Source organism: Sarcophilus harrisii, chromosome 2 (genome assembly GCF_902635505.1).
Source record: "Sarcophilus harrisii chromosome 2, mSarHar1.11, whole genome shotgun sequence".
Lineage (NCBI taxonomy): Eukaryota > Metazoa > Chordata > Mammalia > Dasyuromorphia > Dasyuridae > Sarcophilus > Sarcophilus harrisii.
The window spans coordinates 517,115,625-517,132,660 of NC_045427.1; the positions used below are offsets into that span (position 1 = coordinate 517,115,625).

Genomic DNA, 17,036 nt, shown 5'->3' on the forward strand with positions numbered 1-17,036 from the left:
TGCTTCTACAAGTGTACCCACACAGATGCAATTGCAGCTTCACTAAAATATTAATAATTACAAAGAATACAACCCAGAATAGATTAATATGCCATGTGAAGTGAGAGAAATGAAAGATAATTTCTGATATGGGGGTGGAGAGGAGGATCAAGTGTAAAGTCTGGCTGAATTTTAAAAACATGTTGGGTTTGAAAAGAATGGAATGGGGCATATATTTAAGGCGCAAGGAACATCATGAACAATGGCAGAGGCAGAAAAGCATGTGTGAAATGAAGCAGTATGATAGAAAGCATACAGAATTAGAGAATAAAAAGGCTGTAGAAAGCTTTAAATGTCAGACTAAGAAATGGGCCAAAGTGAGCTACTCAAGGAGAGGGATATGAGATGGAAAGAGATTGGAAGTAGGAAAACTAATTGGTAATCCAGGAGGGGTGATGATGAGGGGCTTTACTAGAATAACATCAGTGAGAAAAGAAAGGATGACTGAGAAATACTATGAAGGCAAAAATCAATAGAAGTAGCAAGTGAATATGTATGAAAAATTAATTAACAGGAATAGTTAAAAAAAAAAAAGCTTTTGACAGAGAAGGAAGTCAGAAGGAAGAAGTGCTTTGGGAAGAGAAGATGAAACATTATTTTCAGCATCTGACTGAGTTTTGATATCATATTTCAGCTATGTTCTAAATTCAATGGAAGTTTTAGCTCTCAATTTTGGGGAAAAAAGGTAAGAATTCATTTAGGAAAAAAGGATTAGTATGATTTTGGGCCTATAAAAGTCTCATCAGTTTCAAAGATGTATAGGATTCTCTATTTTACCAAGGATATGAACTAAAATTAAAATTTAGAGCCCCAAATTATTTTGCCAATATCAATTCTTTGCTAGATATTTTTAGGCAAATCACTAAGTGCTTTTGAGATTGAATTTCTCCATCTGTAAAATGGTAGTGATACATAATGCTTCTCCCTATATTATCTGAAGGATATTGTGAGGTCAAATTAGAGTGCCCTTAAAAGTCTGCAAGTCTCTTTTAAGAAAAAAGGTTCTAAATAAGTCATCACTCACCAAATTACATAAATATTTAGATAGAGGATTATTCTGTTCATTTTATTAGATAAATTAATTAATATAAAGAACCATATTTCAAATCTTTTATGAAGCCATCCAGACTACATCTAAGACCAAAGCTCTATTTACTTGACAAATGAAAATGACAAGCAAAATTTAGTTCTATTATGTTAATAAAAAGCACAGCCATCATCTTGTATAAATTTGGCACTAACAAATAAGGTTCATAGATGCTAAATACAGTATATTTTTGGCTCAGGAGTTAGATGATGTTAATATGTATATACACACATATACAAACTTAAATCCATATTGGTTGAGGTGATAGGGAAGAAGGAAAGATTTAAATGTCAATTCTAGAGACACTGGAACCAATGATGCTGCACCTATTAAACTATCTCTAAAACCTACCCATCTGTACAGGACTCTGTACACTGTACAGTGATTGTAACAAGAGCTCAAAAAAGAAAGTCAAGTCTGTCTTGAGAGTGACTACAGCAATTCCTCTTGCATAAGAGAGCATACACTCTCCTATGAGATATAGTGACATGGTTCTCACATTTTTATGCCAAATCACATGTGGGTTAAATAACTATGGAGTAGGATTTTTTTTTTAAACCATCTTTATTATTTGTTTAACTATTCATCAATTAATGGACCTCAATATGCCCAATAGTTTTTTTTTTTTTACTTCTAATTTGTTATAAGAACAGGACACAGATATCCAGTCTTGTAAAAATACTGTGTAGAATAAGTCTTCATCTCCTTTGTATACTAAAGAGTCAATCTATTATTTTGCAGAACATGGATGCAAATATAAAGCAGTAGAGATACAAACAGGAAGGATAAAGCAGAAAATAAAGAGATGTATGAAAAAGATACCTTTTAGATGCATTGATAAATAGTGCATGACCAAACAATGGATAGACAGATTAATATTAGATAAAATGGATAATTTTCATTATATAAAATAAACAGATTTTTATATAAGTTCAATAAAGCCAAGATTAAAAGGAAAATAATAAACTGGGGAAAACAAATCTTTGCAGCAAGTTTCTCATTTTCAAGATATATAAGGAACTGATTCAAATTTGTAAGACTATGAGCCATTCCCTAAAAAATGGTCTAAGGATATGAAGAGCAGTTCTCAAAGGAAGAAACTCTGGCTCTCTGAAGCCACACACATATATAAATAGTCCAAATCACTACAATGTAAAAAAATTCAAATTAAAGTAATTCTGAAATTTCACTTCCTATCTATAAAACTGGAAAATAAAATAAAAAGAAAAATGATAAATAATGGAAGGACAGTGGAAAAAGAGGCCCACTAATTCATTCTTAGTGGACCTATGATTGAGTAAATTAAGGAAGTGTGCACAAAATTTATTAAACACTGCATATTTTTTTGGCCTTAGTATATCATTGCAACAACTCCTTCCCCAATCAAAGAAATAGGAAAAATTTCTATACGTACAAAAAATATTTACAGCAATTCTTTTTGGTGATAAAAATGCTGGAAACTAAACAGCTATCCAGACCATTAACTGAGGAATAACTAAATAACTTGTGGTATATGAATGTGATAGAATATTATTGTGCTATCTAACAAGGAAGAAATGGATGATTTTAAAGAGACATGAAAAGACTTACATGAACTGATGCAAAAGTAAGTGAGTAGGACAAAAAGAAGAACAATTTATACTATAAAATTAATATTACAAAAATGAACAATTTTGAAGACTTAAAAACTGCCGAAGAATGAAATGAACAGAACTAGGTACAACAACATTAAACAGAAAAACAATTTTGAAAGTTTTAGGAAATATAATAATCCATACAAGGACCCTCTATGATTTCAGAGACTGAAAATGAAATATATTATTCACCACCTGACAGAGAAGGTAGGAAGAAGAGAAAACATATTTCTATTGCTTTCTTAATTACATTGGTTTGTAGACAAAAAGAAGGGAACTTTTATTTGTTATGTAACTACTAATTTATGAACTATGCATAAATGCAGACCAACGTTTTTGATTCCCCCCCCTTCTCCCCCAAGAAAAAGCTTACCATTAAAGGGCTACATTACAAGTTCATGTTATGTAACATCAACTGGGCCCTTTTTGTGATAAAAGTAATTTTTTTAATTACCTCTTTCATTGTTTTCTTAATTCCCCAAAGAAGCTAATCTAGACCTTTTCTTCCTCTTTCAAATTTCTTACATTGTACTCTCCTTATCCTTTCCTTCAGCTCAGAACTCTACCTCCTTCTTTACTGAAAAGAATGAAGCCATTTCACCTGAACATCCTTTTATCATTTTATCAACTAGTTCCTTTCCTATTATCTTTAAATGTGTCCAACATTTTTGCCTCTTCCTTAATAAACAGTAACTAGATCCTAGCATTCCTTCAAGCTCTAATTCTATGTCTTTTTTTTCCCTTTCTCAACAAACTCCTTAAAAAAGTTGTTTATAGATTGCTTTTTTGCTGCACCATTCCCCCCTAACTATTGTAAGTATTCTCCAAGAGTCTCTTATATGGCTTCTTCCTTTCTTCTTCATTATCAGTGGTTTTTAACTTTCTTTGTGTCATGGATTTTCTGTGGCAGTCTGATGTCTACTGATCCCTTTCCAGAATAATTACCACCAAATAACAAAATTTGACATTTGTACCCTAAAAAAATCTCTCTCCGTTAGCTCCGTTCTCTCCAATATAGCCACAAAGTTAGTTCAAATTTTTATTACATCTTGCTTAGATTCTTTTAATAGCCTCCTTTCCTAACTGGTCTCCTTGCCTCAAGTCTATTACCAGCCTAATCAATTCTATATACTGCTGCCAAAGTAATGTAAATTCCTTGGGTCATTCTTTGAACTGTATATCTCCGTCTACTATAGTGCTGGGCACTTAATAAATGTTTGCTGATTGATGAGAAACTTTTTTAAACGATAAGAGCAACAGATGAAAGACTACATTATTTAAGGAACACATTATTTCCCCCTCATAATCATAAAGTTTTTTTCTGAGACTAAAATAAACTTCAGGCCTGAACAAGCTCAGAAAATAGATGTATTCATTCTCAATCCTCCAACAATTAAGCTAGGATTAATTTGAGAATAATGTAAGGTAAAATATTGAATTTGTTATGAAGTTTTGATACATATGTACACAATTGAGATGGCATTTATTATTACTAAAAATAGTATTAAAGTACAAAATTACAAAAGCTTAAGACTTTTCACTAAATACCAACTTCTTCAAATTTCATCATTTGGTAAGCCACCGACAATGTTATGTTTTAATTTTAATACGGTCACTTTTTTAGATTTTAAAAAACAATCACTGTTGACTGAAAAAAATTCTGATAATAACTATTAAGTCTCCAGTAAGTTTATTTTCATGGTAATCTACTGGGTGAGCTACCCATAAAAAGTCTTTATACAGAAGACTTCTATATTCAGAAAAGCTACTGAAAGTGTTCCAAGTTCTCCAATGAACTATACATGACAAAATTCAATGTCTTTTTCTCAGTCCTCATCATCCTTGAGTTCTCTGACTACCACTCTATTTTTCTTATCATCACTGTCTCCTTCACTGACTTCTCTATGACTTTCTCCTACTATCTTTCTGACCATCTTCAGTATGATTACTGACAAAGGTTTTGTTTTCAACTCTGCTGTTTTCTTCTAAATCCTCCCTTGGCAATTTCATTCATTTCCAAAGCTTTAATTTAATTTAATCCATTCACCACATACCCTTCTTCATATGATAAAGTCCCAGAGCTAGGTATTCAGTCCTAATCTCTTCCGTCAGCTCCAATTCTATGTTCCCAAATTGTCTATTGGAAAGCTTTACCTAGTTATTTTGCAGCTACCTCAATATATCAAAAGATATAAATTATATCAATATATCAAATATATGTCAATCAATATATCAAAAACTGAACTCACCATCCTCTTTGAAAATCATCTCATTTTTCTGGTAATGTCACTACATTCAAGTTCTGGTTATTACTCCACACATCTTGCCACTAATGCTAGTTTAGGTCCTCATTAACTTTTTCCTAGATGCTGTAATAATCCTAACTGGTCTCCTTGGGCACAGTTTCCTTCTTTTTTAATAAAATTTTCAAAGAGCATAAGTTTGATCATGTTACTCCCCCACTCAAAAACCTTCTGTAATATTTCCCTACTACCTAAAGTAGAAAAAAATAAACTTCTCAGCCTGGCAATTATGGTCTTCTATAATTAGAATAAAGCCTACTTTTCTTGCTTTAACTCTACTACACTTAACAATTCAGATAAAATCTAATATGAAGCTCTTGCCTTCATATTCAGTTGTATGGGCTATTCTGTCCACGTATGCTGAAATCTTTTTTCTTATTAGTATGCCACTACTTCCATGAAATCTACTCTGATTCCTCTAGTCAAAAATTTTTTTTTCTAATATTTTTTAAAGTATTCTTTAATGTTTATGGATTTTATATACCTTTAATTTTAATGGATTCTTTCAAACATAAAAAAAAGATCTTATTGTTACTTCTTTTTAACCATTGTTTCTGAATATCTATTTCCTTTTTTCTTCTGCCCAGTGAGTTGGCCCTTGTAAGACTTTTAAAAAGAGGCAAAAGAGAAGTTCAACAGAAGAATCTGATAGTATCATTAATGTTCTTTTCCCACTTCTGAAAAGAAGGTAGAAAACAGAATTCCTGTCTTTTCCCTGGGGCCATGCCTGGTCATTACAATGACCCAACATCCAATTTCAACTTTTTGTTGTAGTCACTGTGCAGTTTTTTTAGTTCTACTTGCAAAATTATTTTTTAACTAATCCAAATAAAAAACAATTGCCAGTTAATACTTACTGGACATAGGAGAGAAACCCTTAAACTGGTCGTAGCTATTTCACTGTCTGGATCCGCAGTCAATTTTTCTTTAACTGTCATTCATTGAAGGAGGGGAAACATAAACAGAACAAGATACATCATCAGTTAACATTATTAAAGAGCTTTAAGAAAGACCTGTTTTAGGATTTGCATTAAGCATCTCAAAAGAAATAGTTATATGGACTACAAGTCAGATGGCAAAAGAAGGGATATATTAACACACCTATAGTTTGACTGAATTTCTTGTGAGGTTTCCCATTTTTTATCCTAGGGAATCAAAAATTACAATGTAACAATATAAAAAAAAATTTCTACAGCAGGTTATACACCACACTAATGATAGGTTCCTTTATTATAATTCTAGGATTCTAGATATTAACTGTGATTATGAGATTGTTATTTTTAACAGAAAATGGAGAGTGGGTGAAAGAACTAATCATAATTATCTTTTTTTTTTTTTTTTTTTTTTTGCTGAGGCAACTGGGGTTAAGTGATTTGCTCAGGGTCACATAGCTAGTAAGTATTAAGTGTCTGAGACCAGATCTGAACTCAGGTCCTTCTGACTTCAGGACTGGTGCTGTATTGTGTGTGCCACTTAGCTGTCCAATAATTATCTCTTAAACTATGACAAAAATTCTTTTAGTGACATATCTAAGTAAGAAATTTATGATAAAATTATCATATAAAAAGATTACTTCAATTTCACATTATATAATAAAACAACAGTTTAAAGCATTTAAAAAACTTCAACCAATCTGAATCTATTTACAAATGTCTAAGTGACAGAAGACAAGTCATTCTTCTCCAGTTTTTTCATGTTTGCAATATAATTAGTTTAAAATAATCTGCTTTAGGATTAGTATCTCTCAAGATAAGCATATCAAATGGAAAGATGTTGAAATAATCATATGATCTACAGATTATAAAAAAGGAAGAAAACCTTTTACCTCATTTATTTTCCCATTTTAGAAAATTTTAAGCAAAGGCTAGAGGAACATCTGCTGGAAAATGAAACTGAGGTGCCTCTTTTTAAAAGGCTGGACTCAAATGCTTCTGAGATCCTTCAGAACAATTTCAAACACAAAGCATATCATTTCCTATACCTCAAAAAACTCTAAGGGTTCATTTTTATCTCCAAGAGCAAAATAAACTCCTTTCTTTGGCATTTAAAGATTTTTACAACATGACTCCAATTAACCTTTCTTACATGTGTATACCCTGTTTCTTAAAATAAAATGGAAGTTCCTTAAGAGCATAGGCTGTTTTTTGGACTGGTATCTCCAAGCACAAATTATGATGCCAGATTCTTTCAAAACTTAATTCAAATTCACCTATGATAAGTCACCTTTCCTGCTCTATCCAGTGATAAATGCCTTTCCCTTTCAGATTATCATTACATCTCAAATGTAGCTGGATATTTACATGCTGTTTTCTCCATTAAAATGTACACTCCTTGAAAATATGCACTGTGGGAATCCCCCCATCTTTGTATCTCCATTGCTAGCACAGTGTTTAGCACTGAGGAAGCACTTGATAAATGATTTTTAATTAACTGAAGGGCCTATGATGAGAACTTACAACTAAAAAAACAAAAACAACAACTAGTAATTTAGTAATTACTCCACATTCTACCATAACAAGTATAGTTATAACTAAAGACGCTAAAACAAATGATAGCAGAAACTTATGATTTCATTTGGTTTTTCTATAACAAGTGCTATTAAGGACAATTACTTAATCTAAAATGATGGTCTTTCCTTAAATTTAATAGTGTCCAAATGCATATTACTACAAGGATTTAAATAAAAGTTAATGGCTTATATTAAAACTTTGGTGATGACTAATCAATTATTTTTCTGCCTTGATTTTTAATTTCTAAAAATGCAGGCCAATACACTACTATTATTAATTTCTCACCAAAATGATTAAATATCACAGGCCCTGAACTTCTAGAAATCTCTAATACTCTCTTAGGAGTATATAATTAATTAAGGTAACTAATTATTACTTTTCATAATCAAGAAGACCATAACTTATTATTCTTATCTGTAATCTGCCTTATGAAATAAAAGCTAAGATAAAAATACAACACAACAGTAGAAAGATTTCCTTACAAAATACATTAATAGGTGGGGAAGAGATACAGGGAAGACTGGGGCCTCAATTGTCTTGAAGGACACTAAAAAGTAGAAACAAGAATGTTGACCATTCCAGAAATAGGGAACAACCAATTCTAAGGTTCATAGGTAGGAGATAGAACAATGTGTGGGAGGAATGTCAAGCAAGCTAATGTAGCTAGAAGTTTAAATAGGAATAAGTGGGAGTAATTCCCAGTAGAGTGAGAGACCAATATTGTAAAGAGTTTTAATCTAAACAAGAATTTTTATTTGATCCTAGAAATAAAAGGAAGTCACTGTAGTTTATTGAAGAAGGATAATATGTTCAGTTTGATTTTTGCAGGAAAATCATTTTGGCAAATATGCAGATGATGGCTTAAAGTGGGGAAAGCCTTGACGATGGGAAATTCAATTGAATGAAAGATGATATGACTTTGTAGCTTTCTAAGTTAAAAGAGACATATGTGAGAGATTATGTTGGAGATGTCTTTGGGATACAATGGAATGAAATATCTAGCATGATTAGAGAGACTGAGAGCTGCAAATAATGGGTGGCCCAAAAGTTCTGGTGCAGTTTAAAGTTTTTATGTTATGGTACAATAATAATACAAAATGTAAAATAACTATATTATAAATCATTACTACATGTAACATGTAAAATTTGTTTTTACATGACTTTTAACATTATTTATTAAAATTTATTGAGTTCCAAATTGTCTTCCTCCCTTTTCATTGAGAAAGTAAGCAATTTGATATAGGTTATACATGTGCGATCATGCAAAAGATGTTTCTATATTATCCATGTTGTAAAAGAAAACACAGATTTAAAAAAAAACTGAAAAAAATTTTTAAAAAGTTTGTTTAGACCTGCATTTAGACTCTATCAGTTCTTTCTTTGATGGTGAATAGCATTTTTCATCATGAGTCCTTCAGAATTGTCTTGAATTACTGGATTGAATTAGAGTAGCTAAATCATTCACAATATTACTCTGTTGTACAATTTTCTCCTAGTTCTGTTCATTTTACTTTGCATCAGTTCATGTATCTCTAGATTTTTCCGAAACCATCCTGCTTGTCATTTCTCATAATACCATAGTATTCCATCACAATCACATACTGCAAGTTGTTTAGCTAGTTCCCAACTGAAGGGCACACTTCAATTTCTAATTTTTTTTTGGCCACTACAAAAAGCTACTATAAATGTTTTTGTACATGCTAGACTCTCTTCTTTTATTTCAGATCTCTTCAGGGTATAGACCTAGTAATGATATTGATGGATCAAAAGGTATATATGGTTTTATAACCTTTTGAGCATAGTTGCACAAACTGCTCTCCAGAATGATTGAGTCAGTTTATAACTCTTAACAACAGTGCATTTGTGTCTTAATTTTGTCACATTCCCTCCAACTTTTGCCATATTTTCTTGTCATATTAGTCAATCTGATAGGTGTGGGATGATACTTCAGAGTTATTTTAATTTTAATTTCTCTAATCAATAGTGATTTAGAGCATTTTTTTTCATTTTATTCTAGACAACTGATTTCTTCATCTGAAAACTTAGCTGTTTATATCCTTTGACCATTTCTCAATTGGGGAAGGACTTGTGTTGTTATAAATCTTAATTCTTTACATGGTTGAGAAATTTGCTATAAAATTTTTCCCTCAATTCATCCTATTTCCCCCCATTCATCCTCCCCTCTCTTCTTTCACCCCATCACCCTTCAAATGTTTTGTCTTTGATCACCACCTTCCTTAATCTACTCTCCATTCTATTAGCCTCACCATTACTTCCCAATAAAAGATTTCTATACCCAACTGATTGTGTACATTATCTTCTTTGAGCCAATTCCAGTGAAAATAAGGTTTAAGCATTATCTACTATCTCTCCGCATTTCCTATTTTAAACGTTCTCTTATGCCTTTTATGTGAGATCATTTACCCTATTCAACCTTTCTCTTATGGCTTCTCCTGAGAGATCCCTCTTTCTCACTCCTTAATTAAAAAATATATATCACCCCATCATAGTCATCCTTCTTTCTCAACACACAATTTTATTTTTAAAAATATCATCCCACACCACTACACACCTCTTAGGTTGGCTAAGATGACAGGAAATGAAAATAATGAAAGTTGGAGGGGATATGGGAAAACTGGGACTCTAATACATTGCTTGTGGAATTGTGAAGAGATCCAGTCATTCTGGAGAGCAATTGGGAACTATGCTCAAAAAATTTGATCTAGCAGTGCTTCTACTGGGCTTATATCCCAAAGTGATTTTAAAGGAGGGAAAGGGACCCACATATGCAAAAATGTTTGTGGCAGCCCTCTTTGTAGTGGCCAGAAACTGGAAACTGCATGGATGCCCATCAGTTGGAGAATGGCTGAATAAGTTATGGTATATGAATGTTATATAATATTATTGTTCTGTAAGAAACACTCAGCAGGATGATTTCAAGAGAGGCATGAAGAGACTTATGTGAACCGATGCTGAGTGAAATGAGCAGAACCAGGAAATTATTGTACACGGCAACATCAATATTATAGGACAATCAATTCTGATGGACATGACTCTTTCTAACAATGAGATGATTAATGCCACTTCCAATGATCTTGTGAAGAAGAGAGCCATCTACACCCAGAGTGAGGACTGTGAGAACTGAGTGTAGATCACAACATATCATTCTTGCTTTTTTGCTGTTCATTTGCATTTTGTTTTCTTATTCATTTTCTTTCCTTTTTGATCTGATCCTTCTAGTGCAGCAAGATAATTGTACAAATATATTTACATATATTGGATTTAACATATATTTTAACATGTATAATATATACTGGATTATTTGCCATCTAGGGGAGTGGGTGGGTGGGGGGAATTTGGAACACAAGGCTATGCAAGGATCAATGCTGAAAATGCATATGCTTTGAAAATAAAACTTTAATAATAATAAAAAAATCATCCACCCATGCCCTCTATGTACACTACTTCTAACTGTCCTAATAAGAGTTCTTAGGAGTTACAAGTATCAACTTCCCATGTATATGTAAACAGGAATAACCTCACTGAACCATTACAATTTTTTTTCTTTTTTTTAATGCTTCTCCTTCAATCTTGTATTTGAAAGTCAATTTTTTTCTATTCAGCTCTTTTCATTGAGAATACTTGATTTCATTAAATGTATGTTTCTCCTTCCCCATCCCTCCCAAAGATTATATTCAGTTTTGCTAGGTAGGTAATTCTTGGTTGTAATCCCAACTCCTCTGCCGTTTGGAATGTTGTATTTCAAGCCCTAAGATCCCATAATGTAGAAGTTGCTATATTTTGTGCTATCTTAATTGTGGCTCCACAGTATTTAAACTGTTTCTTTCTGACACCTTGCAAAGTTTTCTCCTTGACTTGGAACTCTAGATATACCTCTTTCACCATTTTGTCTATTCTGTTTTTTAAGATATTATTTTCTTCAGTATTATCTTATGCCTTCTTTATCAAGCTATTGACTGTTTTTTCATGATTTTCTTGCATCTCATTTCTTCCCCCAATTTTTCCTCTTTCTTCTTTGATTTTTGAGTTCTAGACAGAAGAAATTGAAACTATTTCCAAATCCAAATCACTATCGATCAGAGAAATGCAAATTAAGACAACTCTGAGATACCACTACATCTCTCTCAGATTGGCTAAGATGACAGGAAAAGATAATGACGAATACTGGAGAGAATGTGGGAAAACTGGGACATTGACACATTGTTGGTGAAACTATAAATGGATCTAACCATTCTGGAGAGCAGACAGGAACTATGCTCAAAAAGTTATTAAACATTACATACCCTTTGACCCAGCAGTGTTAATACTGGGCTTATATCCCAAAGAGATCTTAAAGGAGGGAAAGGGATCCATATGTGCAAAAATGTTTGTGGCAGACCTTTTTGTAGTGGCAAGAAACTGGAAACTGAGTGGATGCTCAACAGTCAAGGAATGGCTGAATAAGTTGTAACTTATGGAATATTATTGTTCTGTAAGAAATGATCAACAGGATGATTTGAGAGATGCTTAGAGAGACTGACATGAACTGATGCAAAGTGAAATGAGCAGAACCAGGAGATCATACATGGCAACAATAAGATTATATGATGATCAATTCTAATGGACGTGGCTCTCTTCAACAGTGAAATGATTCAAACCAGTTCCAATTATTCAGTGATGAAGAGAGCCATCTCCACCCAGAGAGAGGCCTGTGGGAAATGAGTGTGGACCACAACATAGTATTTTCATGCTTTCTGTTGATGTTTGTTTGCATTTTGTTTTCCTTCTCAGGTTTTTTTTTAGTCCCCTAGATCCAATTTTTCTTGTGCAACAAGATAACTATATAAATATGTATACAGATATTGGATTTAACATATATTTGAACATATTTAACATGTATTGGACTACTTGCCATCTAGGGGAAGGAGTGGGGAGGAGGGAAAAATTTGAAACAGAAAGTTTTGCAAGGAGCAATGTTGAAAAATTATCCATGTATATGTTTTGTAAATAAAAAAGCTTTAATAAAATAAAATAAAAAATAAAAATAAAATTTAAAAAAAAAAAAAAAGATTTTTTGAGTTCTTCCAGGAATTCTTTATTTGGGATAAAGGAGGTTGGGGAGGAGGGGAAGAAACTTGGACCAATTAGCATTTTATTTTGAGGCTCTGGGTGTAGTTGTTTTGACTTTTGTTTTTTTCTGTATGTCTGTTTTGCTCTGTCACCATAGTAACTTGCTGTAGTCAGATTCTTTTCTTTCTCTTATATTTCCAACCTATATCTTGACTTTTAATTTTATGTTAAAGTTGGCTTCTGGTTCCAAAGTGAAAGGTGGTAGTTGGGGGGGTGGTGGTGTTTATTGTCCCAAGTTATAGATTTTTGTGCTTTTCTTCTGATCTAGTTCTGGGGTTCTGTAAGTTTTTTGTTCTTCCAAGGTGATATGATTCAAGGAGTGGTATGGTCACTGCTCTCCTGTCTTCTGTGTAACCATAAGCACTCTTCTTCACTATGGAATGGTGATCAGAACTCCTGAACCCTGTAGCCAAAAGCTCTCCTGTACTAGTTTACCTTCTTCTCATTCTGGGACTGCAACCTGGAACTGAGTACGGGCAATGCAAAAGTCCTGCACCCAGTTCTAGCAAAACCTCCTCCTGACCCATCGTCTGACCTCCCTCCATGCTCCCCCCCCCTTTACCATCACTGTCCATTTAAGTTGTCCTCAAGATCTACTTGCCAACCTGCAGTGAACTGCATTTTACTTTCCTATAGTTGGATGGACCTTTCTTTCCAACCTTTCAAGTTGTCTTGAGCAGAACTCTTTTACCCCACCGTTTTGTTGGTTCTTTCACTTTAACATTTGTTTTGAGGTATTATTTTGAAGTTGTCTAGAGAGGAATTTGGGAGAGCTCAGGTGAGTCCCTGTCTTTTACTCCACCGTGTTGGCTATACCCTCCCTCCTTTAACACACTAAAACTTTATTAAGATTTCTGGATACCTTGTAGAGGCTAAGGAATCACTTTCTTTTCTTTTTTTTTCTTTTAATTATACTAACTTTTTATTGACAGAATCCATGCCAGGGTAATTTTTTTTACATTATCCCTTGCACTCACTTCTGTTCCGATTTTTCCCTCCCACCCTCCACCCCCACCCCTAGATGGCAAGCAGTCCTATATATGTTGAATATGTCCTAGTATATCCTAGATACAATGTATGTGTGCAGATCCAAACAGTTTTCTTGTTGCACAGGGAGAATTGGATTCAGAAGGTAGAAATAACCCGGGAAGAAAAACAAAAATGCAAACAGTTTACATTCATTTCCCAGTGTTTTTTTCTTTGGGTGTAGCTGCTTCTGTGCATCATTGATCAATTGAAACTGAATTAGGTCTCTTTGTCAAAGAAATCCACTTCCATCAGATTACATCTTCATACAGTATCGTTGTTGACGTATATAATGATCTCTTGGTTCTGCTCATTTCACTTAGCATCAGTTCATGTAATTCTCTCCAAGCTTCTCTGTATTCATCTTGCTGGTCATTTCTTACAGAACAATAATATTCCATAACATTCATATACCACAATTTACCCAACCATTCTCCAATTGATGGGCATCCACTCAGTTTCCAGCTTCTAGCCACTACAAACAGGGCTGCCACAAACATTTTGGCACATACTGGTCTCTTTCCCTTCTTTAGTATCTCCTTGGGGTATAAGCCCAGGAGAAACACTGCTGGATCAAAGGGTATGCAGTTTGATAACTTTTTGGGCATAATTCCAGATTGCTCTCCAGAATGGTTTAAGGAATCACTTTCACAAACCTTTGGAACCCCTTGGGAGTCAATGAAATCTCCAAGTAAGAGAGCACAGAGGCAGAAGAAAGGAGGGCTAGTTGTTAGCTTTAGAGTATACCCACAGTGACTGGACAAGATATGCAAATCCAGCAAAGAGGACTCACTGAGAACGTAGTTAGACAGGTAGGAGAAGAACCAAGAGAAAGTAAAGTAAAAAGAGCACTGTCTTATTAATAAATTTTATAATATAAATTTTAACTTTATACATCATAATAAGAATTTAATATGTACGAGCTTTTGGCTTAGGACAGAATTAGAATTTTAGAACAAAATGGAACTATTCTACATTCAAACATTTCTGAAGTTTTAATTGACATTTTTAATTTAAAACAAAAACCCTTGGGTACCAACATAAGAAAATTAGAATTTTAATTGCAAGGAAACTCTGAACATAAATAAAATAAGTTATATAAAGGGATTTCATATTCTTAGCAAAAAGGCATTAAAAGCCAAGGTATAAGAAATAAACGGGATGATAGGGACTGAATTCTATTATAATAGCTTCTAAGGGAGTATACAATTTTTTTGGTTGTAATGAATATTGCTTAAGCTGCTCTGGAAAGGACTTGACATTATCCCCAGCATTTCCAGTTTAGAAGAGCTCTCAAAATCTATCTAGTCCAAAAGCTACTTATTAGTCCAAACGGCAAAACTATACAAGAATTCTTTCTAAAATATGTTGTGCAAATGAACTGATGACTGCAGAGTAAGAAAACCTGAATTTAAATTCTGCCTATTATTATTCTGGGATTTGGGACAAACCCCCGATCTTTCTGAGCCTCAGTTTCATTTGCAAAATGAGGGGACTGGGGATTAGATTGCCATTCATGTTCCATCTAGCTCTAAATCAATTATCCTTTGATGCTAGTCACATAAGGAATATTTTCAAAATTAGGCTTTTTCTTCTAGAATGGGCTCTCACTGCTGTAAAGTAATCCTTCCTGATTCCCTGTCACATTTCCCTTTAGCATCTACTACAAACCTGCTTTTTTCTCTCTTCAGGTCATCTAATACCTTACTCACATTCTACAGAGTATTTATATGCTATTTTGCAAAAAGTTACAAATTCCTTCTCTCCATTTTACTCTTCAAAATCTCTGAGTATCACTTCAAATCACTTCCCAATTCTCCTTCTCTCTGCTCCTGTCTCAGATGAAATGGTCCTTTTTGCCAAGCCCAGTGGCTCTAGGTATGCCCTCCATCTATCTCCTGCCTTCTGTGGCAGCTTGCCTCTTCAATCATCCCTTCTTTCTTTCAAATCTCTCATTATCTACTAGCTCTTTTTTGTTGTTTATAAATATGCCCAGATTTTACTCATCCTTAAAATTTTTCCCTCAAATCTCTTATGTCCTCAAATTATCTTCCTATCTCTCTCCTATTTTCTTAGCTAAATCCCTAGAAAAAAGCTATATAACTCCTTGCTTCCCACTCTTCAACCCATTGTCATCTCACACCATTATACTACTGAATCTACTTATCACAAGGTTACTAATCTATCTCTTAATTATTAATCCAATGATCTTTTCTTAGTTCCTAACCTTTCTCATCTCATAAGTGTTTGACACTATTAATCATTACCCCCTTTCATGGGAAATTCTTTCTATCCTGGTTTAACCTGCTCGACTACTCCTTGTCAGTCTCCTTTGCTGAACTGCTGTCATGTCCCACCCCAAAGTGTAGATGGTTCTCCAGGCTTCTTGTACTAGCCCTCTTCTCTCTTCTAGCAATGTTCTCAACAGTTCCTATGTGTGTCTGATGATTACCTATACAGAAAGCTCCCAAATCTATATCTAATCTTCATCTTTCCTGAGTTCCAGTCTCACAACTGCTGATTGGAGATCTCTATTTGAATGTTCCATAAAAATCTAAAACAAAACTTATCCCATTCCACCCCTGTATACTCATCTTATACCTTTATCAAGTTAATTAGGTTCTCGATTTCAGTCATTATTCAGTTCTTGCGTCAACCCTTCACCCCCAAATCTTTTTGATTCCATCTTCACAATATCTCTAACCACCCTATTTTCTCCACTCATGTGTTCATGACTCTAATATAGGCTCTCATCAATTCTCACCTGGGCTACTGTAATAGGTTCCTAACTAATTTTCTTGTCTCAAGTCTCTAACATATCCTTCACATAGCTGTCAAAATGATCTTAAAGCAGAGGTCTGACCACATCATTCTCTTGCTTATGGAACTTTGGTAGCTCCCTAATGCTTTCAGGAGATGGGTTCTTACCCGGGATCCATGAATTTGTTTTTTATAAAATATTTTGATAACTATTTCAATACAGTTGATTGTTTTTATAATCTGATGTATTTTATTTTATGCATATAAAAACATTATTCTGGGAAGGTCTAAGGCTTCAGAATCAAAAAAGATTAAGAACTCATGGAGGACAAAATATGAACCTGTTTAATATTTAAAGTTCTTAATCATCTATGTCCATTCTATTATTTCCTGATGTATTCCACATTCAGACAAAAAGTCTTACTAAGTATATGCCATCACTCAGCTCTGCCTTTGTATAGAATTTCCCCTGAGATAATATTTGTAAAAGAGCTTAGTACAGTGCCTAGCACAGAGAAAGCCCTATATAAATGCTTATCTCCTTTCC

The 17,036-nt window shown here is 33.6% G+C and overlaps 1 protein-coding gene across 5 annotated transcripts in view; it reads right to left on the reverse strand.

Moving 5' to 3' along the window:
* Nucleotides 1-17,036, reverse strand: part of PIAS1 (protein inhibitor of activated STAT 1) — a 183,721-nt gene that overhangs the window by 24,043 nt on the left and 142,642 nt on the right. For all 5 annotated transcript variants that reach the window (XM_031955322.1, XM_031955324.1, XM_031955321.1 and 2 more), the window contains one exon: nucleotides 5,921-5,994. In XM_031955322.1, the coding sequence (XP_031811182.1) occupies nucleotides 5,921-5,994 (74 nt within the window). The remainder of the gene's footprint in view (nucleotides 1-5,920; nucleotides 5,995-17,036) is intronic.